General features: G+C 42.3%; 1 protein-coding gene across 1 annotated transcript; it reads left to right on the forward strand.

Annotated features, from left to right (window-relative positions):
- The first annotated feature begins 6,350 nt into the window (after nt 1–6,350).
- On the forward strand, nt 6,351–15,459 carry inhbb (inhibin subunit beta B). Its single transcript, XM_084362149.1, has 2 exons — nt 6,351–7,344; nt 13,055–15,459. Exons 1-2 carry the CDS (start codon nt 6,957–6,959, stop codon nt 13,876–13,878), a joined length of 1,212 nt encoding a protein of 403 aa, XP_084218275.1. The 5' UTR covers nt 6,351–6,956; the 3' UTR covers nt 13,879–15,459.
- Nucleotides 15,460–23,563: the final 8,104 nt, after the last annotated feature.

Consider the following 23,563-nt stretch of genomic DNA (forward strand, 5'->3'; position numbering starts at 1 on the left):
AAAAGCTCTGAGAGACAGAGCTCATCCATCTGATCAGACAGCTCAGGCTGATAGATGACTTCTCTTATAGTTATAGGGTCAACTTTTTGATATTTATGAGAATTTTAAAGTCAATCTGATAGGAGGAAAAGACATCTTCTAGAAGAAAAGAAATCCAGATTTGCCTTAAAAATGTAAAAAAATTTATCTAAAAATTCAATTTTTTTTACCTAAAAATTCTGATTTTTTTTTTCATCTAAAGGTTCAGGTATTTTTTCCTAAAAATTCAGATTTTTTTTATAGATGACTTCTCTGAAGTTATAGGGTTGTGATTCTTATGAGACTCAGTGAATTTTATAGTCCAACACCCAAAGTGAGAGTGAAAAGTGCCCAGAGAAGAACTTCCATTGTGAAGAGGACTTGGTGGTGCAGTGCATCTGTTCTTGGCTGGTATTTACCAGAGGAGCTACGCAGGTTCAAATCCTGCTGCCTCCCACTTTTGTTATTGGACTTTTAAATTCACATAAGAATTGAACCTTCAACCTCAGAAGTTCATCAGCCTGATGAAAGGTGTTCCTCAGAGCTTTTCACACTTTCTTTAGGACATCAGCCTTCAAAATTCAACACAGATTAGTTTCCTGCACTGGAGCGACTCAAGGACCAAACCTACGACCTCAAATCTTGGAGGAAGCATCTCTACACACTGAGCTACTCAGTCAGAGATGTCTACAGGCTGTTTGTTGGAGGTTTTGACTCTGGAAAAAAAATCAGAATTTTTGTCTCGGAGAAAAAAAATCTGGAAGATTCAGATATTTTTTTCATAGATTTCCTTTTCATGTGTGACGCTGGTACTGAGTGGAAAAAATAATTCTGATAGGAGGGAAAAACATCTTCTAGAAGAAAAATAATTATTTAAAAAAAAAAACTTTTGAGAAATAATAACTATTTTTTTTAATCGTTAAAAAGTTTCAAACATAAAAGAAAAACGATCAGAAAAACCTATTTTAAATTTTTTTTCTTTTGATAAACATTTGTTTTCTCTCAGTTACGCACATGAAAAACAGAATTTCAATTGCAAGGCTTGTTTTTCACTATATTGTATACCATATTGTTTCACACACTAAAGAAAATAATTCCCAAAAATTATTTTGAATTTTCTTTTCTTTAAAAAAACTTTTTTTTTCATGGTTTCACACAAAAAGAAGAAAAACAAATCTTGGGAAAAAAAACAATTTTACTGGCTTGTGCATACAAATGTTTTTTCCCCTCCTGAAAAAAATCACTTTTCCGCACATAAAAAACTAAATTCTCATGTTCCCCCATTTAAAAAAAAAAATGAATAAAAAAAAAAGTTTCACTGGTTTGTACATACAAATTGCTTTTTCATCCCCCTCCTAAAAAAAAGAAATCATTCAGTTTCAAATGGAAAAAAAATCTCTCCCATATTTTTTTCTCACTTTTACATAAAAAAAAAAAGAATCTTTTGAAAAAGTTTTTTTCACTCAGTTTGTTTTAGTCCGATTCAAACATAAAAGACAAAAGTTAAAAAAAATATAAAAATAAAATTTATAATAAATCATTTCTTAATAGTTTGTAAATGATTTCATTGCTTGAAAAATTCACATTTTTCTTCAAATAAGTTAGATTTTTTTGAAAAAAAATTAAGATTTTTTTCTAAAAAAATTAAGATTTTTTTGAAAAAAATTAAGATTTTTTTCTTAAAAGAAATAAGATTTTTTTTCTAAAAAATTAGATTTTTTTCCTGGGAGGGAAAAAATCTGGCAAAAAACATTTCAAATTTTCTTTTTTGTAGATTTCCTTTTCATGTGTGAAACTGGTACTGAGTGGGAAAACAATCTGATAGGAGGAAAGACATCTTCTAGCAAAAAAATTATTCATGTTTTTGCCTAAAAGTTCAGATTTTTTGTGCCTAAAAATTCATTTTTTTGCCTAAAATATCAGATTTTTTCATCTAAAAAATTCAGTTTTTTTTCCCTAAGAATTTTTTTTTTTCCTCTCAAAATTCAGATTTTTTTCTTCTAAAAATCAAGATTTTTTTTGCCTTAAAAAAATTCAGAATTTTTGCCCTAAAAAGCAGATTTTTTTAAATCTAAAAATTCAGATTTTATCCCCTAAAAATTCAGGTTTTTAATCTAAAAATGCAGATTTTATCCCCTAAAACTTCAGATTTTTTAATCTAAAAATTCAGATTTTTTCCCCTAAAACTTCAGATTTTTTAATCTAAAAATTCAGATTTTTTTGCCTTAAAAATACAGATATGCTTTTTTTGTAGATTTCCTTTTCATATGTGAAACTGGTACTGAGTGGGCAAACAATCTGATAGGAGGAAAGACATCTTCTAGAAGAAAATTAATTCAGATGTTTTTCCCTAAAAATTCATTCTTTTTGCTAAAAATTCAGGTGTTTTTAATCTAAAAATTCAGTGTTTTTTGCCTTAAAAATTCAGATTTTTTTGCCTTAAAAATACACACTTGCTTTTGTTCTAGACTGAATAGCTCATTGTGTCGCCACGCTGCCTCCAAGATTTGAGGTTGTAGGATCGATCCTTGAGTCGCTCAGGTTCACTGATCTTGGTTGAATTTTGAAGGCTGAAGTCCAGAAGAAAGAGTGAAAAGCTCTGAGAGACAGAAAACATCAGTTTGATCAGACAGCTCAGGCTGATAGATGACTTCTCTGAAGTTAGAGGGTTGATGGCTTGATTCTTATGAGACTCAGTGAAGTTAATTTTCTTTTTTTGTAGATTTCCTTTTCATGTGTGAAACTGGTACTCAGGGGGCCAACAATCTGATAGGAGGAAAGACATCTTCTAGAAGAAAAATAATTCAGGTGTTTTTCCCTAATAATTCAGATTTTTTTTATAGATGACTTCTCTGAAGTTATAGGGTTGACGGTTTGATTCTTATGAGACTCAGTGTTATAGTCCAACACCCAAAGTGAGAGTGAAAAGTGCCCAGAGAAGAACTTCCGTTGTGAAGAGGACTTGGTGGTGCGGTGCGTCTGTTCTTGGCTGGTATTTACCAGAGGAGCTACGCAGGTTCAAATCCTGCTGCCTCCCACTTTTGTTATTGGACTTTGAAATTCACATTCTCATAAGAATTGAACCTTCAACCTCAGAAGTTCAGAACAGTCGTCTATCAGCCTGATGAAAGGTGTTCCTCAGAGCTTTTCACACTTTCTTTAGGACATCAGCCTTCAAAATTCAACACAGACTAGTTTCCTGCACTGGAGCGACTCAAGATTCAAACCCATGAACTCAAATCTTGGAGGAAGCATCTCTACACACTGAGCTACTCAGTCAGAGATGTCTACAGTTGGTTTGTTGGAGGTTTTGACTCTGGAAAAAAAATCTGAACTTTTGTCTCGGAGAAAAAAAATCTGGAAGATTCAGATATTTTTTTCATAGATTTCCTTTTCATGTGTGACGCTGGTACTGAGTGGAAAGAATAATTCTGATAGGAGGGAAAAACATCTTCTAGAAGAAAAATAATTATTTAAAAAAAACAAACTTTTGAGAAATAATAACTATTTTTTTTAATCGTTAAAAAGTTTCAAACACAAAAGAAAAACGATCAGAAAAAACTATTTTAATTTTTTTTTCTTTTGATAAACATTTGTTTTCTCTCGGTTACGCACATGAAAAACTGAATTTCAATTGCAAGGTTTGTTTTTCACTATATTGTATACCATATTGTTTCACACACTAAGAAAATAATTCCCAAAAATTATTTTGAATTTTTTTTTCTTTAAAAAAACTTTTTTTTTCATGGTTTCACACAAAAAGAAGAAAAACAAATCTTGGGAAAAAAAAACAATTTTACTGGCTTGTGCATACAAATGTTTTTTCCCCTCCTGAAAAAAATCACTTTTTCGCACATAAAAAACTAAATTCTCATGTTCCCCCATTAAAAAAAATAATAATTAAAAAAAACGTTTCACTGGTTTGTACATACAAATAATTTTTTCATCCCCCTCCTAAAAAAAAGAAATCATTCAGTTTCAAATGGAAAAAAAAGCTCTCCCATATTTTTTTCTCACTTTTACATTTAAAAAAAAAATCTTTTGAAAAAGTTTTTTTCACTCAGTTTGTTTTAGTCCGTTTCAAACATAAAAGACAAAAGTTCAGAAAAAACGATTTCAAACTTTTTTAATAATTCAGTTGGTTTAACACATGAAAAGCCACATTTTCTCTAGAATTCTCAAGTTCTCAAGTCATAAACACAGAAGCAAAAACTATTTAGATCAGACTTGATCTAACTCAAATGGATCTCCACTTGCCTCTTGGGGCTTCCGTACATTTCCCCAACACTCAGACTGACATATTTGGGATCTTTGGAAACTTTGGGATCTCTGCTGGGAAAGTAAACTAATCAGCTGTGACGCAGCAGCTTCTCCTCTAATCCATCACTGCTGCTGCGCCTCACTTCACTTGGCCTATTTACCTACATTACTGCTCCCACACTCACGCACACCTGCAGTGCTTTTACTCCTACGTCTTAAAGAATTACTCAAACCGATTAATTGATTATCTTGGCAGTCAATTTAAGAGTTGATAACTAATTGATTAATTGTTGCAGCTCTGTGTCTGACAGCCAGAGCTGAGCTGACGTGAGCAGCTGACGTTCAGCCAGAATCTAAATGATTCGATTCATCGCCGTTAAGATTTTAACCGGATCAGAATACACAAATACATCAGGGAGTATCTTACAAGAACCGATTACAGATACTTGTTTTTCAAATATATCCAAATAAAACACAAAATACTGGTGTGAGAAAATGTTTTTTATTTAAAATAATAAGTAATTTGTCATTTAAAAAAATACAAAACATTCAACATCAACTGATACGATGACATTAGAGCCATGTAGTCGCTTCAGTCTGGGCTGGATTCTGTTGCCAGTTGTTGGACAGCGACAGACGGGACCCTTGTAACTAAAATTAAGTCATTATTTTGTGTTATTTGTTTGTTGTAAATAACTTTATGTTCACTTTATCTGTTCTTTTAGCTCGTAATGTAGCCGACTCTGATTTTACATCAAACACAGATCATGTCAGCTGTTAAAACAGACAAATGTTCAACATATTTCATATATTATTAATGATTATTGGATAATCGATTGTTAAGGCAGCCGACTATCGATTAAAGACATTACTTAAAATGTGCATCTCTCCAGACAGTGGACACATCTATTGTTTTACAGGTGTTTTTGAGAACTAGATGTTATCACAGGATTTTAAGTTCTGTAAATGAAATGATAAAACTCCACAGTGGACGTTAACGTGTTCATTAAACATTAGTTAACAGTTATTTCACCGCTAACAAAGAAGAAAATGTTTTACAAACCATTTACTGTCAAGGTTCATAAACATCTGCTGCAGCTGTATAATGGCCTGACAAATAATATGAATATAGATGAACTCACAGTTTATTATCTGTTTACAAAGTTTGATAAACATCAGCTGCAACTTTATAATAAATCATTTCTTAAAAGTTTATGAATGATTTCATTGCTTGTGAACAGTTAAATGACTACAAACTAAAGTTTAATTAACGATTAATGTATCACTTATTGATGATTTGTTAATAAACTGTTAGCTTGATTTTCTATCATCCATCAATCTTCTTTCTTTCTTTCTTTCTTTCTTTCTTTCTTTCTGTCTGTCTGTCTGTCTGTCCATCCCAGCTGCAGGGTGTAATGGCAGCTCTGTGTCGGTAGATGGCGCTATGCGTTCGTTAATCAGCATTACAACCTTCCATGAACTCACTTGACTCAAGTTCCCACTTTTATTTATTCCTTCTCCCACATTTGTTTGAACATTTCTGTTGATATTTTTGACTTTTCATTGTTTTTTACTTTTGATTTTGAGTATTTTCTTTATATTTTTTAAAAGTTTTCATAACCTGGATGTGTGGCTGATTAAAAGAGACTGAGAGGATTTAATATTTGTCTCAATCATGTTTTTTAAAATGTAAATATGAGTTTGTTTTTTATGATCAGTATATATATAAACTGTGATCTCACATCAGTGACGGACTCCAGTCTGCAGAGTCTGGACTGCTCCCAGCACTCAAACTAAACCTGAGCTCTTAAAGTCTGATGATCAAAGCGTGTCTCACTCTATCAGCCTTTTTTGGGTAAAGAAAAAAAAATTACGCAACCTCTGCTCCACCAGCGTGTTTGTGTTACCATAATAAAATCTTGTTCCATCAGAGGAGTGTGTCTGTGGAGACGTAGTAGACTAATAATCTTAATCTTGCGTCCAGTTGGTGGAAATCCCCACGTGGTTTCCACTCCTGTATAAAAACTTTGGGTGTGCGGAGCCCCTGTTGTCGTGATTGCAAAGGAGGAACAGGGTCTCAGTGTGCAGCATCTTTGCGAGGACGCACGGAGCTCGGCCATCCACAGCCGCGCGCACCGGACACGGTACCCAGGCGCATACACGCAAAAGAAAAAAGAAAAAAGAAAAAAGACGCGGGACTCGCCGAGAGTTGTTTATTCTCTGCGGGGCTGCAGCTGGAGGAGAGGAGTTTTTGTGCGTGCTGTTTGAATGGGAGAGAGCGGAGGGAGCGCGTCTGGACACCGGAGGGCTTCTTTATTTTATCATTTAGACTTCTCGGCGTTTTGTTTTGGTAGATTTTTACACGTCCGCAGTGAGCGTGGTGTGACAGCAAGTCCCGAGTGCGCCTCGCAATCACAGAGATGAACTTTTATTTTGGGCTTTGCTGGATAACACGCTGAATGCATAATGACTGGAGTTAAAGAGCCTCTTGTGTGATTGGGAATACAAAGATTTCTTTGGCTTCTCTGGATGTCTTGAGGCGTCTCGCTGCTGGAGCACAAAGTGGATGTTCTCCCGGAATCCTTGTAAAAATTAAAATTAGCTTTAACTTCACTGTGTGTGTTTAAACATTCACCCGTCTCTTTCCCTAGCGTTTGGACTGTAATCTGATAGAAAAAATGAGCTTATACGGTCTGGCTTTGTCCTGCTTAGTTGCGTGCGTCCTCTCCGTGCGCTGCAGCTCGGTGGCCGGGACGGACACGCAGAGCTCGCCCCAGGAGTCGTGCGCGTCCTGCGGCCTCAGGGCGCCGGACCAGGCGGAGCGGGTGAACATAGACTTCTTGGAGGCGGTGAAGAGACACATACTGAACCGGCTGCAGATGAGAGACAGACCCAACATCACGCATCCCATCCCCAAGGCGGCGATGGTGACGGCGCTGAGGAGGCTGCACGCCGGGAAAGTGCGAGAGGACGGCCGGGTGGAGATCCCCAGCTTTGACGGACAGGCTGCCTACAACAACGAGGTCCAAGCGGAGACCTCTGAGATTATCAGCTTCGCCGAATCAGGTAATAATCAATAATTCATCACACGCATCGACCTCTTGGTGAACCCATTCACCTTTTGACTTCATGTAACAGGCACCTGAGGGGGAGCAGGTGACTTAGTAAGTTAAAATCAGCCTCATTTCATGGATGAAATTTCATTCTGTGAAGCTGGTCACGTCAGGGGAGATGAGACAGACTGTTGTTTTTTTTAAAAAAGAAAAAAAAAAAAGTCAGTCATCATTTTCATGTTATTACATCACAGCTCCTGTGTGCAGCCGCTGGTTTGTTGCTGTTAAATCCTCCTGTTTTAGCCCAATTAAAAAGAAATGAAACTAAAGACAGAGTCCTTAAATTACCCTCATGTGTTGTCTAGGGGATCAAAAGAACCTCTGAATCCAATTTCATCACTAAAGCTGTGCTCACACTCAATACTCCAATGCATAAAGCCCTCTTTTAAATACGGACAAAGTCCCTCAATTGGCCATTTATCCCTTCCTCTAACAATGTGTATCTAACTAATTCTCACAAGTCCAAAGAGAACACCCTTTCCTCTCTCTCTCTCTCTCTCTCTCTCTCTCTCTCTCTCTCTCTCACACACACACACACTCAAACACACACAAACACACACACACACACACACACACCTTAAAATCATCTGCGCTTGACAGAATCCAATAATTGTCAGTTAGCACGGTGAGAACGGCGTCTTTGACACAAACTGTTAGTTTAAGGGAAAATAAAACATATAATTAAAGACACCAAAATAGGACGTCTTAAACACACACTCACACACACAAACACACACACACGCACGCACATTTTCCCATTGGCCCTGCCGGTACAATTAGCCTGAATGGGGCTGCGAGGTCCCGCCTTCCAATGGGAATGATCTGAGCAGCCTCATGACAAGGGAACAAAAGCCAGGCAATTATTATAAGAGCACTATGTGTTCCTGCTGAACCCAACATGTCAACGTTAGGCAGAAAAAAGGGCAAAGAAAACAAAAGAAATCAGAATAATGCATGAGACATTTGAGTTGGTGCAGGGTTGTGTTGGGGTGGTGGGGGGGGGGGAGTGTGGGTGGAGGGGTATGGTGTTGGTGATGGTAGAGGAGGGGGGGTGATATTGTGTGTGTGTGTGTGTGTGTGTGTGTGTGCCCATATTGCAGTGTTGTAAAGAATGTTTTTGTCGTTCTAAAGGTTCGCTGGGCTCCTTTGCTTCTTCTTCTTCTTCTACTTCTGTTTTTTTTTTTCCTACTTCTATTCTTCCTCACACCTTTGAGCCTTTGTGTGGCATTGTACCATGGAGCTGGCTTGGGTCCCTGCTCCCTAGACCCCGTCTGCCTCCTGGCCAGCTGGCTCACGCCCCCCAGATCGGATGCTGCCAGCCGGGGCATGGCTCAGAGGCAAGGTCTCCAGAAAGCTCTGAAGCCAGGGGAGCTTGTCCCCCAAGCATGAGGGAGCCTGAATTGTTGTTGTCACAGTTTAGGACAGGGCGGGTTGGGGGGTGAGGTTGGCATATGTTTAGCCAACAGCGAGCCAGTAAATGGATGCGGATAGGTGTTTATGTGTGGAGCGGTGAGGTCAGCTCGCCTCCCCCTCAGCACAGGGTTAACTGTGCGCTTGTCAGCCAGCGAGCCGGCTTCTTATCTCCGGTTGCGGTAGCGCAGAGGTAAGAGGTCTGCCAAGCGGGCCCCGGGCAGGTGAGGGAGACGATGCCAATCTCCCTTCTCCCCTGACATGGTCCCGTGGGTCCTCGCTGAGGGATTCGGTGTCCCGTATCCACGGGAGCGGAGCGGGGAACACAAGCAGGGAAGGAGGGAGGGCGAAAGAGAGAGGGGTCGACGGAGAAGTTTAGATCGGCGCTTCTTGATTGCTCGCTCTAGCCGTTCGGACCCAGTGAACTCGCGGCGAGTGGTCCAAGACACGGAATTAAGACTTCATTATGGGAGGTCATTAACTCCGGCCCGGTTCCTCCAGAGGATCGGGTTGGCAGGTTCACTTCAGGATACAACTCTTTCATGAGGAGCTGTCAGTCACGGCCATCCTGGACCTGATCCAGACATTTTCCACATTCACTCACAAGTGTGTGTTTCAGTCCTCAATGGGCCTGGCTGCCTCTGTATAGCTCTGTGATCCTTTAAATCATTTATGCAACATTATTAAAAATGCCTCTGTAGTAAAGCTTTAACGACAGAGCCGGTGCTGCAGGAGCTTTAACCCCGGCCAGCGACTCAGCCCGACGTCTCCATCCTCCCTATGAGGAATTCCTGGAGTGCTGAGACTGAGGCTGCTGCATACACGCACGCACGCCTCCGCTCATGTCAGAGCGGCGAACGCTCCACGCCGCGCCCTTGTCCTTCCACGGCGTGTGGTCTTGTCGACAGCAGCTTTGAGTAATGAGCTCTGGAGCTGCCTGCCTGCCTCCACGGCCTCTTCCCTGACTTGGTGGCGCAGGTGGGGACATGCTGAAGTAGCTCTTTATCCACACGAGCCCACCCAGGTGTCCTGCCTGCCGATACTCACTCGCAACTTTTCCAGCCAGGGGGTCAGGGCGAGGCGTGTCGGGGCCAGCTCCACATTGTTTCTAACACTGGATGAAAGGAACAATTTGTTGCTCAGAAGGACCTGAGTTGAAATCAGTCATGTGGCATGTCGGTATATGCTCTACATACTAAAGAGGCCACATGATCAAACCGGTGTACAGCGTGAAAAACACGTCGTGCAGAGGTGATGCTGAGGGTGACTCCTGCTCAGCGAGGACTTCATGTCCCCGAGCAGCAGCAGCATGGGCAAACTGTTGTGGTTTCATTTAATCATTCAAAAATAAACTCTGACAGGTCATTTTTTGACAGAACAGTCACCTCAAGGTCTGTTTAGCAGCTGGTCTGGAGCTGTCGACCGTATCACCTGATCCTCATGGACGTCTGCCAGTTGTCGTAGAATTGTAGATGCTCAAATTCGGCCACTTTCTGAAGCTTTTTCAGATCAAACTTTCAAGCAAACGTGGACAAGAAAAAATAGATCCATCTACAATTCAATGACAACAGCCGACTGTCTCCCGATGAGAATCATGCAACGTGGCTGAAAGCTCCAGAGCAGCTGCTCATGTGACCCTGAGGTGAGTTTGGTTTTCCATCTGGAAAAATAAAGAGTTAATGTAGTTGTTGTGCCCAAAGATCAGCGCTATATTCATATTTATAACATTTCATAATCCTAAGTCACTCTTGTGTTTGCATTCAGTGCACTGGTGTTCAGTGGTGTTGAGTTACTTTATCCATACTTTTATACGTCTGTTACAACATATCAGCACTGTGTCTTGTTGTCCTTTTCAACACGATCAAATAATTCCATCAATAATTGATGAATCCTGTCATTTTTCTACCAAAAAAGGCAATCATTTACTCTCCTGTCCCAGCCTCTCAGTTGCAGCGATCCTCTCCACACATGTATGAAGGCATGCATAAAAAAAAAAATGTGTCTTCCTTTTCACATTACACCTCTGCACGCTGAATATTGGACCAGGATCGGCTTCCAAACTATTTGTGATGTCACTAATTAAGGCATTTGAAGGCCCCTGGCCTTATGACATTGTAATTGGCATTTTTTCACTATTTCATGATTGAATAGACCAAACAATTTATCGATTAATTAAAGAAATAATAGCAGATAATCGACAATGAAATCAAAAGTTAGGAGAAGCTACAAATGTTGAGCAGCAATAACAACACTGAGACGTTGATAAAATGCCAGAACTGTCTTCAGGCATCAGTCGTGTCCTGCAGCTCTGCCCAGAAAGGTTGGACTGCACATGATTTATCCCATCCTGAAGAACGCAGATATCCTGAATGTGAATCCATCACGCTGAACAAACAACCGCTGAGCAGTCTGATTCACGACCAGTTTGATTTTCAGGCTTCGCTCACTGCCTGACTGTCTATCGCTCTGTCACTGCGCTTGCTGCTGCGCGATCCTCCGGTTTTTCTCAGCTCGGAGCTGTCGAGGCACGTAAGAGCGCAGAGCGCTGAATGAGGTGAGGGTAGTTACTTGTAGCCCTGAGGGGCCTTCACGGCAGTCAGAGCAGGCAAGAGCAGTTCAGCTGATTCCTTTATATCGTTCACTTCAGACACATTTCAATCTGTACTCAGGCTGCACTTGATACGTTACCACAGGCTTTGGTTATTGAGACGGCTGATAGTTAATGTATTGCTCACCGTGGGGTTGGGTGTGTGTGAGTGTGTGCATGGATGGATGCAAATGTGTGTGTGTGAAGTGCTTGAGCTCCCAGCTGACATGCTACAGAGTGGAGAGCTGGTCTGAACAGGTTTCTGTGTGAATGTAAAGCTGTGCTTTACAGGAGGAAGAGGCGTGAGGCGCCTTAAAGAGGGGGCCCGTCTTTGGTGGCCACCTATTGACACTGACACACACTAATCAGTCGGCAAACAAAGTAATTTAGCCGCTTTCAAAGGCGCTGCTCTGCTTGAGCACATTGTACCAAATCTCCTGAAATAGAAACCTTTCAAGTTACCTCGGGGTAATTTGGAAGACATCATTAGTCTTAGAAAAAAAAATACTGCTAGGGGGGGCCCATCGCCACCTTAAGACTCCCGGGATCTCTTCATTGTGCTGCTGTAGAAAGTGGCCAGTGTCATGTAAATGGCTTTTATTTTTGCCTCATCATGCTTTTTGCTGGAAAGCCACGCGTTTCAATGCGGGGCTGCAGCGCGGCTGTCTCCCAGTGCCTCACAGGGGGCTTTGTGCTGTCACTCTCAGGGTGCTCACACTGGAGGGAGGGGGGAAGGGGTGGGGTAGGGTGGGGTTGGGGGTTCAGGGGGGCGCTAACAGCGAACTCAATGAACCCCCCGGGAGCCTTGGCGTTGTCCGCCAGCCTCCCACCTTTTCCACTTGCGTCCTTCCTCCTTCGCTCGGTCTTCCTCTTCCCTGTCGCTCTCTCGCTCTCTCTCTTCTTGGCCCTGTCGCTTACAAAGCTGGACCCGAGGCCAACTGGGCCTGATCCCAGAACTGGCTCGTCACAGCTGGCCTATCAGGAGCTGCCACAGAGGTCACCTGACACAGTGATTGAGGGCGAACAGAGAAAACAAGGCCCTTAAAAGACAGAGCTGTGGCCTTTTTGGGAGGCTTTCTGCTTTCTATGTGGGCACATGTTGTGTGTGTTTATGTGAGTGAAGAAGGGAAACAGTCATTAGCTGTGGCGGACCAAAAAACCATCAATATTCAAGCGCACACCAGGATACGACTGACACTGTTTCATTAATTACATTAAAAACAACAAGGAGGCAACGACCAATTTACATTTTGCTGCCCGTTCTCCTAAAATAACAAATATATCTGACAAACAAAATGTGCACTTAGTCGGACAGCCGATGCAGTCAAATGCTGAGTTGTCTTGGAGATGGTTCGGTTATCGCACGGCCTAAGTGTGAAACTTTGGTGGACTTCTGGTGGGCGAGCACGATCTCTGACATCAGATGTGTCACGACAGCTGGGCAGCCTAAATTTCATCTGCTCATGTGGGCTATAAGCTGTGATTATGTCCAGCTGAACATGAACACGAACTGACTTATTTCTTTCCTGATTTACGAAGAACACTTTGACACATGCTGCCTTTAAAAGAACCTGCCATGTTTTTTGACATTTACATTGAATCGTTAATGATGTATGAATGTTAAATTGAGAATTAACCCCGTCTTTGTTTTTTCTGTCTCCAACAGATGACCACACGTCCTCCAAGACCGGTCTCTTCTTCCTCGTCTCCAACGAGGGCAACCAGAACCTGTACGTGTCCCAGGCCAACCTGTGGCTCTACTTCCGTGTGCTGCCAGCCGGCCCTGAGAAAGGCATCCGGAGAAAGGTGACTGTCAAGATCCACTACCAGGAGGCCGGGACTACCAGCAGCGCAGAGGGAGGCCCGGGAGGCGGCGGTGGAGGGGGGACAGGCCGCTGGGCCCTGGTGGAGAAGCGCGTGGATCTGAAACGCAGCGGCTGGCATACGTTCCCCCTCTCGGAGGCGGTGCGGGCTGTGTTTGGGAAAGGCAGCCGGCGGCAGGACCTGGAGGTCCACTGTGACGGCTGTGAGACAGGCGGCGTGGCTCCGGTGCTGGTGGACCCAGGCGATCCGTCCCACCGGCCCTTCCTGGTGGTGCGTGCGAGGCAGGTGGACGGGAAGCATCGCATTCGCAAGCGGGGGCTGGAGTGTGACGGCACCAGCGGGGGCCTTTGCTGCCGGCAGCAGTTTTACATAGACTTCCGCCTTATTGGCTGGAACGACTGGATCATTGCACCAGCTGGTTATTACGGCAACTACTGTGAGGGCAGCTGCCCGGCCTACATGGCAGGTGTGCCGGGCTCAGCTTCGTCCTTCCACACTGCAGTAGTTAACCAGTACCGCATGAGAGGGATGAGCCCTGGCTCAGTCAACTCCTGCTGCATCCCCACCAAGCTCAGTACTATGTCCATGCTCTACTTTGACGATGAATACAACATCGTAAAGAGGGACGTGCCCAACATGATCGTGGAGGAGTGTGGCTGTGCTTGAGTCCACACCGGCCCGTCATGACCTTTGAACTTGGAACAGTCAGAAAGGCCTTTTGTACAAACAGGACGTTATTGTACGGTACACATATACAATATATCTATACCTACTGTATGTGCGAGCAGCGTGCACACTGGTACAATCTAGCAAAGTATCAGTGTTGTGTCCATGTGTGCACGCGTGCGTTTGCACGTGTGCGTGCGAGTGTGTGTATTTATCAGAGTGACATGCTTGCTGCCCGAGTTTTGTCCGTTCGGCGACAGCGATGGGACGAGAAGGGAATGATTATCACCAAATGATACTTTGCTCTAGTTTGCCATTTCTAGTCAAAAAATAATGGCTCATCATCTCCTCTTGAATGAAGATAACAAGCGCTTAAGGAAAGTGACAGGATCAGCTGATGACATTATCGGCTTCACCCCGACGCTCCCGACCCCGCTCCTCCGACCCTCTTAAGTACTTTAAGCACATGACAGACTTTTGTTTTTATAAAGCACTGACAATTCATCAGCTTATACAATTCAGAACACCAGCACTTCCCTACTATGCCGACAGACACAGTCTGACTGTCCTCTCTGGTGGAATTAGACCGGCAGCGCTTAATGCCTTGCAGGATTATACCCTCCGCAGAAAGGCAAAAGAAAGTCGTCCGCAGAGCTGCTGCCGCTGCTGTCGTTGTCATTCTCGCTGTTGACTACGGGCCTCAACCTCTACTTCCTGCCTAAGAGTGCTGCAGGCCCTGCTACCATGACAACCAGGTGAAGATTGATCTCATAAGTGCACTTCACTTGTGCACTGGGAGCGACAGAGAGAGAACTGCTTCCTCCTGCCCCCCCCCTAAGGTCCAGTAGAAGTGGGCCTGCGGACGTGGAGACTCTAGTTTTGGCCCAGTGGGTCGCCACAGTGCAGTGCAGCACTTGCAGAAACTGAAATGCACACCCTGAATAGCACTTGTATAAAGAAATGCCTTCCAAGGGGTACTGAGTGTCCTGTCCTATCGCTAAATAAGTGCCACATGAGCTATGCAATGTATAGTAACCTATACCCATACTCAACATGCTCTATTAGACTGAATTCTCTTTCCATCTTTGCTCTCTCTCCTTCTTTCTCTCTTCACTCCTCGACTCTTTATCAATACTTGAAATGTAATCTTTCGCCTCCTTTCCAAAGCGAATGATTGTTGTGACGTTTGCACTGAAAAGTTGCGGGATTAGTGAAACAAAAAACTGCCATTGAAAAGTTATTTTTATAGAAGTAAATTGAATTTTGTTTCAAATGTATTTTACCTAATTAATGGAACCAAAGAGGCCAAGATTTTTAGCTATTGTACGAAGATGGCAAGGCCATTGAGTTACTGTGTACAATACTGTTTTTGATCATTTGCAATAGGCCTACCACTGTATCAGGGTACGATATATGATTTCATTTCTTAGCTCTATTTTCATTCTCTGTTTTGTACAATAAGCAACACTTCATTTTTTTCATCTTTTAATTCTATTTTTGTTTCAGTTTTCTATTTAATAAGAAAGTTATTTTTAGTTCCTGTCTAAGAATCATTTAGTCAAATAAATGTCATCTGTACAGTTTATGTAAAATAAAATGTTTTCTTAAATATTTTGTAACTTTACATTTTTTTTCCTGCGTCATGTTGTCGAGGCTGTGTGTGTGTTTTTCTGTCCGGATTGGATCAAAAACCTGCCAACGTTTTCTGGGGTATCGGAAAAATGACCAACCCTCAACACCCCCATATAACCCTACAGCACAGAAATATAGAGTAAATACAAGGATGTTAAAGTAAAATTTTACTTAAATTCATCGTTTACAATAAAATAAACAACGTACAAAAAGGAGGTCAAAGGTCAACATCACAAATCCAATTCAAGGATTTTGACAGTTGTGTGATGAGGAGCCATCATTGCCAGGTAGATCTCTCAGAAGAAGAAGAGGAAGGATAAAATAATGCAAAGTCGAGTGATCTGTAAGTGTATTTCTTCTCCTCTGCAGCTGTTTCATCCATTTTCGGGGAAAAACGATGAGGCGAGACGCACATCAGGCAGGGTCGTTTGCACGCAGCATCCTCGCCTCTGAGTCTGCGTTGGGTTGACAGCTACCACGGTACACATCCCACACAGAAACTGAAAAAAACAACCATTTCATTTGAGATTAACAGGGAGAAATGAATCCGGGGAGCACACAAGAGTAAGGGTTAAAGACAGGAAGACTCCCGCCAAAATCAGGACTGCTGCCAGGTATGGAGGTGCTTTGGGCTAAGACTTCCTTAGAACCAGCAAAGGTGGGGCTGAAATAGCTGCGAGAAGAACACACACAGACTTCAGTCTTTGTCCGTTCTGGTTGAAACATAAAACATCTCTCCCCCCCGAGACTCTCTTCTCGTGTGCTGGAGCTGTAGAACAGTAATTACAACTATGATTAACAGCCTCACAACTGTGATTAATGCTGCCAGCATAAAGACCTTCATGTAACTGCTCCTCTGGTAAAAGCGTCTGCATGTGCATGTAGCTATGTGTTTATTAGTATCTCTAGTGTGTGCGTTGGGAAACTGGCAGCCACGCAGTCTGTTACACCCGAGCAGTCTCCCCCGCAACACGTCTCTCAGTGTTTCTGTTTCTCAAGGTAGGTTTACAGTTGCCATAATGTCAGTGTGTCAACACTTTGTGCAACAGCACAAGGCTTGTCCGACTGAATATCTGCCCTGTGCCAACACCCACCAACGGCTAGATTTCATGTAATGTTTCTGCGAGGCTCCATCAAAACACATCACGTGTCCCTGTAAAATATCTGTCGGATAATTGCTCTAAATGTATCTATTAGGATCTGCCAAGGAGCGCAATGAGATTTGTTTGCCCGCGGGGCGAATAGCACGCTAGGGAGGGATCAGCGTAAATAACTTTACCTGTAGCTGGATGCTTGAGTCAGGAGGAGCAGCGGCGGCGGCGGCGGCAGCAACGTCTCTCTAAGAAAAACAGAAAACAAATCAAGATGACTGTGCGTGTGAGTGACAGGCAGGCAGACGAGAAGATAAATGATCTGTCAGAAATGATCTGAGGCCAACGGAGGTTTGGTTGGAGCCTTTGACAAATGACAGCCTGTGCAGAGAGCAGAGAGGGAGATGTGTAGCTGTCTTGTCATGCTTCCCAACGCATGCCAAAAACTCTCCACAGCTGGAATGTTAATGACGCCGTGCAAGAGCTGCAGGCCATTAGGAGCGCTGCTGGTCATGGCTGCACTCAGGGCCACACACTCGCTCATGCAGAATCACATCACAAGTGTGTGTGTGTTTGCACTGTTTGTATCAATAAAATCCATGTCTGTGCATGCTCATGTGCAGACTTGTATACATGATCATGCTCCCTCACATGTCCTCTTTCCCACACATATGCACTATAAACACTAAACACGAATATGCATGCACACACACACAACCTTTACAACCCCTGGTTATCAGCTTAAACAAATATTGTCCCGCTGCCCTCCCTCATCTAATACCGCCACAGGTTGAGGTCATGACAGCTGCCAAGTTGACGGGGTCAACTGGTTTATCGCCGCAATAGCGTTCATTCTTCCAAATCAGCCTGGTACACGTTCACTAATGAATTTATGACTATTCATCACCTGAGGCCAGGCATTCCTCCGCTTCACCTCGCTTGTGTTCAGCCCCGTGGCTCCCAGCGATGCAACGCACGTGTTGATGATTATTTTTCTTGATCACTCATCTGTCTTTCACCAGAGGAATTCAAGAAGTTTTCATTTTCTTTCGAGTATCTGACGCCGTCAAAGATTTTTTCCACCCCCCCCTCCACCAAGCCCTTTGTAAGTTCACTGAACTAACTCAACAGGATTTCTATTACCGGCGATTAAAGCTTGACCCTTTGTTTCAGCTTCTAGAGACCGTGTAGAGGCACTCTTATTTTAAGGATTTATGGTGTGGGCCCCCTAAGACAGGAGGCTTATTCCACCCCTGTTTACTTCTCCCTACAACCCGAAGTGACATTTTGACCTTTGGAGCAACGTGGACTGTGGTCCCTGCGAGCTCTCTCTCACAGGCGGATTACTGGAGTAAAAAGGGCTTTGCAACTTGAAAGCATATTTGTGAGCACTAATGAGCAAAAAACTTGATTAATCCTATCATTCTTAATGGCTGCATTCTGTATCAACGCACATTTTCCCTCTCTTTTTCTACTTTTTTTCAAAAAATTGTGTCATTCTGTTGTAAAAAGACAGTAAGAACAGAAAAAACACACTGATTAACTAAAATAACGAACTATTTACAACTACTATAAATAACACAGCCATTTTCTGTAATCAAAATACATTTTTTAAGCTTTAATTGACAGATCCAAAGTCCCAGCCGCCTTAGTGATGCTGCCATGTCTCACAAGCATGACAATGAGAAACATGACGATGTGACGTCGGTCCCGTTCAGCCAGGTGCTGCAGTGTTTATTAGATGGGGGTCAGGTAATATAGCTTGAAAAAGCCAACATAAATACGGCAAAATATTGTTATTTGAGGCCAAGTCATTCCAGTGTCAACGAAAACGAGAGAGGCCTCGATCGATAATTCAGTCAGCTTAAAAATGCGTCAGCAACCTTTTCCAAATCTTTTAATCGTCACCACAGAAATAAGAACAAAGCAAACTCTCGATGCATCTCGATCAGAGTCTACACAGTGAAACCAATCACAAAGCACACACGAGTTTAACAGGCAATAGACGAGGTTCATCTGTGTAAGAAGCGTGCTCAGCTGTTAATGGAGCGCAGAACGAAAACAGGCTGGACGTAAGAAGGATCAACCTTCGACCAGATCTTTAATTTAATGTTTAACTTAAAATAATTAATATATTAAATCTCAATTTCAATGAAATGATGTAACACTGAAAGATTTATGTTTTTAAATATGTCAAAATACAATACAGTTTAAAACTTGAATGTAACATTTTCGATAAAAAAAGGTGGAAATGTGGAAAAAAAAATAGTTTCTGTAAAAAATGTTAACATTTTATGGCTATTCAGTTACAGAATTTTCATGTTTTTTACAGTATTTTTCTGTAGTTGTATGGATATGTTTCATGTATTTCAAAAAATACAGGGAAAACCTGTAAAATTACAGATCTGACACATTATTTATCAGTGTAGAATATATTGATTTGATTTCATCTGCAACATAACTTCTGTAATCAGTTTCCTAACATATTCATGTGCACGTGAACGTGTTTTGTCACAGGGAGCTGACAGAGACGAGATGACTGACACCAGCTCTGACTGACTCTTGGTTTTTACAAACGTCCGCCATTAAGAAAACAGCGCTAACACTGCCTCTGTATGTCGTTACCAGATCAGTAATTCTATTTTCTCTCTCCTGAACGTCGTAGCGGAGGAGGTGACGGGGTCAACGCGCCATAATGCACGGTGTGTGCGTGTATTTTTGTGAGCTCACAATGTCATAATGTCAGGGTTGTTTCTGCCCATTTTAGCAAAACAACTGAAGCCTTGTCGCCAAACGCAGCCTCCCCCCCTCCACCCGCTTCCCCTCCAAACTATGTCTCCCCGTCAGCCCCTAAACCTTCTCACCTCCTCACCCCACCTTCCACCGTCCTGACCTACTGACTCCCAGAGTACTGAAGGCACACTCAGGGGCCACAAAGCTCTCGTTTGTGTTTGTCTGCCGAAAGGATCGTCTCCACTCGCCTCCAGTCAGTGAGTGGGGCAATGTGATCCTGGGAATGGAAGGAGGCAGTGAAGGTGGTGCCATGGTTGGAGAGTTAAGGGTGCAAGTTCACCTTCAGTGTGGGCTCTTTTCCTCCAGACCAGAATATAAATGTTTGGTTTAAATCAGGGTTTTCATAGAAAGTCACTCGGACTCAGTGGATCAACAAACTGAACACTGTTTCAAACTGGCAGTAGACAAGTTTTTTTGCTTTGACGTATCATTATGAAGAAAAATGTTAGTTGCACAATGTAATGGTTGTAGAAAAATGACACCTTCAGCCTCCTATAAACCTCAAGTTCACTGTGCTTTTTGTTGTCTGCTGCCTGGCATGAAATCGTGTGGGAAAATGAAGGCTGACTGTCGGTTCAGTCCGGCTGGCAGCCTGGCACCATTTATCTGCTTTCATGTCTTCATTATAGACAGAATGAATGAATAAGCAGATGTTTTGTTCTGTGTTGTTTCTACTTTCTACCAGAAAAGAAAAACCTCTGTAAAGTAATTCATCATTTTCTTTGCTTTTCTGGTAAAATACTTGATAGTTTCACAGCTGGGCCTCAAAAAAATTTAAAAAAAAAGAAACCATCTGAGAAATTTTGAAAACTGCTAATGACTGACAGACGTCTGCACGACACACTGGTGTCACAAAAAAGGTTGAAAAACACTGATTTTATCTTTAACATCATCTCAACATATATTTCTTTGAATCAAATTGTCAGTGAAAACAAACTAGGAGCTACAGCTGTCAGATAAATGAAGTGTAAAGTAGCATAAAATGGAAATATTCAAGTAGCTCAAAATTATACCAGTTAAAGTAGTTCAGTAAATGCACCACTGAACTTTGAACTGAACACTGAAAACACTGAATTGATTAATCATTATGTCCGTCTGAATCAGTCCACCTCACAAACTGTGGTGGAACCAGAGAGTGTTTGGTGTCTTTACTGGGTAAAAGACTTAAATGATTATTGTTTTTAACTGATTATTAACTCCTGTGTCATGTGCAGCGTCCTGTACAGCTTCACATTAGCTCTCTGGAGAAGATTTACATAGAGGAGACTATGTAAATATGTAAATGGAGTATTATCTATTCAAGTGTCTATGAGGAACTTTTAAGTGTTTATGAAACAGTCTCTGATTCCTCTGATGATTATAAATGACCAGTAACAGCGAACAAGACCATCAGCAATAAGACTGCTGTTTTTATTAATGCATGTGCTCAGGTCCGATCACATATATCACAAATAAATACATTACCTCATCACGATCCATCCTGACGTCTCTCCGTCGCTCGCGCTGCCGGCACGCGCTAGCAAAGACCTTTACAACAGATCGTACCGCTTTTGGCTTCAACCAACAAAAACTGAAAGTTCCTCGTAGTCACTTTAAATATGTGCTTGCACACATCTGCAGAACAGAAATTTGAATGTAAATAAACACCTTAATGTGTATTCTGGATGTCTGCTGAAAGACATTTTATGGAAGCAAAATAGGTCAAACTCAACAATGCATGAAAAACAAGAAACTGCTCCAACATGTTCGGTGTGAACACAACATGTGGCTCTATAATCAGCTCCCCCCCTCCACTCCTCATTATTCATGCCTTTGGACATCTTGCTGTTGTTTCTTGTCCCCCCGGACCTGTTGACCAGCTAAATTTAGCTCGCTGCTGGTATTTTGAATTGATGGGGGAATTTTTTTTTCTTTTTTTTTTTACAATCTTAAAAAGGGAAAGGAATCCTGGTGACTAACGTCCAGTGTGCTCTTAGGAGTTAAATGTAGAAGCAGTGTGTAAACAGTCTGGCTTTTGTTCCCCCAGGAGGAGCATAGTTTCTGTCCACATTCAAGTGACGTAGCGGACGCGATAGTCGGCCAACTGATAGGCCGGCGGTGATGGTGGCGGCGTGTCTGAATGAACCTACTCACACGCTCTGAGGGAAAGACAAACAATAATGCTTCATTGTGACAAACGTGACACAAAGAAAAAGTAAAAATAAAAGTTTCCTTGTGCAGGATGAGTGTGTGCACCTTGTGTATGTGTGTGTGCTTGTATGAGAGCATGACTGCTTTGTGTGTGTGTGTGTGTCAGAGGGGAAATTCCAGCCAGGGGGATATAAGGTGTGGCTGAGGATCATCTCTGACCACTTTAAAGCGGGGCCATCATCAGCGTTCCTGTATGACTCTCGGCCCCAGCTGCATTTCTCTCTGAGGGCTCATTATTCTGGCAGGTGCCCTATTGTCCCGTCTTTGCGGGCCTTTTCATGAGCATACCAAAAACACAACACCAAAATATGCAGGGAGGAGGAGGGCAGGGAGGAGAGGGGGTGGTGGTGGTGGTGGTGGCCTGAGTCAAAGTGAAGAAGACTCTGCGGCATCAAAAGAAGAGAAGAAGCTTTGTTCAGAGCGGCCGCATATCAGAAGAAGAAGAAGAAGAATGGGAGCTGTTAAGATGTTTGGCGGTTAGAGCGGTGGGATGTGGTGATCGTCGCCACTATAAAGGAGAAAATTCAGACACGCTGATGTGAGGATGATTGTTTTATTGTGAATGAAAACATGATGGGGGCAAACTGCAGCGGTTCATGTTGCAGGAGTGTCCTCCAGATGGCCTGAACTTTACTTTTTTTTTTTTTGTTCTCTTTCTGGGTCATGTCGGATGAACTTCACCTTGTATTGTCAGAGGTTTGTGGTCTGCAGAAATTGCTATGTTGTCAGGGCACTAACATCCCCTGCTGTGTGAGAGACTGTGCGTGTCTTTGTATGACCTCATGGGAAAGTCCTTTTGGTCTGGAATAAATACAACAAAGGAGCTGTTGACAGATGTTTCAATAATAGAAGAACAACTGATGCTCTTGTGTTTTAATCTGGCGATGCATGAGTGTTTGTGAGTCTTACTCGTGTCCAGCCAGCAGATATAAAGATATGTACACACAGTGTGTGTGTGGCCCCAGCCAGGGGAGGTGGTCCCAGTATGTTTTATGTTATTAGTGTTAATACATGAGATTTTAACAATGAGGTTGTAATAAAGTAAATGTAAAGTCATAATTTTGGAAAAGTCATGAAGTTATGAGAATAAAGTTTGTTTGTTTTTTAAAAAAAAGTCTGGAAATATAAAAACACAACCAAAATAGAGAAATCGTGTTTTCTGTTTTGCAACATGTTTCTGTTTTTGTTTTTATGCCAATAAATTTTAACCTTTTTCTTTAAATCTTCTGTCAACTGTCAGCCGTTAGCAAATGTCTTGCCATCGTTGAGCATCTATGACCCTAGTTTTTGCTGTGTGTCCCGGCCCGGTTGACACTAGTCGGCGCTTTTTTCGGCAGTTTTTCCTATTCAAGGACGTGGAGAACATGCAGACTCCACATAGAAAGGCCTCGCCAACAGCCAGGATTTGAACCCACAACCTTAGCCACTGTGCCAACGAGAAGAGAGTGGAGCTAATAATGGGAGGCAAACACTGCTTTAATCACAGGTTATTATTGACGTTTGTTGTTAGGCCGTGACCTCTAGTGGCAGTAGTAATTATTACAGCAGCAAAGGAGGAGATCAGGGGAAGTCAAGCACAGGACTTTAATCGTGGAGACCACTGTTGTGAGTTATTACGTATACGTAACTTAAGCTATGTACGTAATGTTGTTACGTTTTTAACTAAATTGACATTAGCAACATAGTTATTTCACTCGAAACCACAATGTTTTCCTCAACCTAACCAAACAGCCAGCGTATGATCAAGGTTCGGTACACCTGCCGCTGGCACGCTGCAAAGGTCATGTTGTTTTCGGAGCAGTGATATATGACGTTTTGGGAGTCACCGGCAATCAACCCATTGAATGTTGTAGGTATGAAGATGTGTTGGTCTGGCTCCTAACAATGGCCTGATACTGTGCAATCAGCACAATCTGAGATGTTTTCTTTTTGAATTGGGGTTAATTGCGATGATTAGATACAAGATAAGTCTAAAAGAT

Source organism: Pagrus pagrus, assembly GCF_965226575.1.
Source record: "Pagrus pagrus genome assembly, chromosome: 9".
NCBI lineage: Eukaryota > Metazoa > Chordata > Actinopteri > Spariformes > Sparidae > Pagrus > Pagrus pagrus.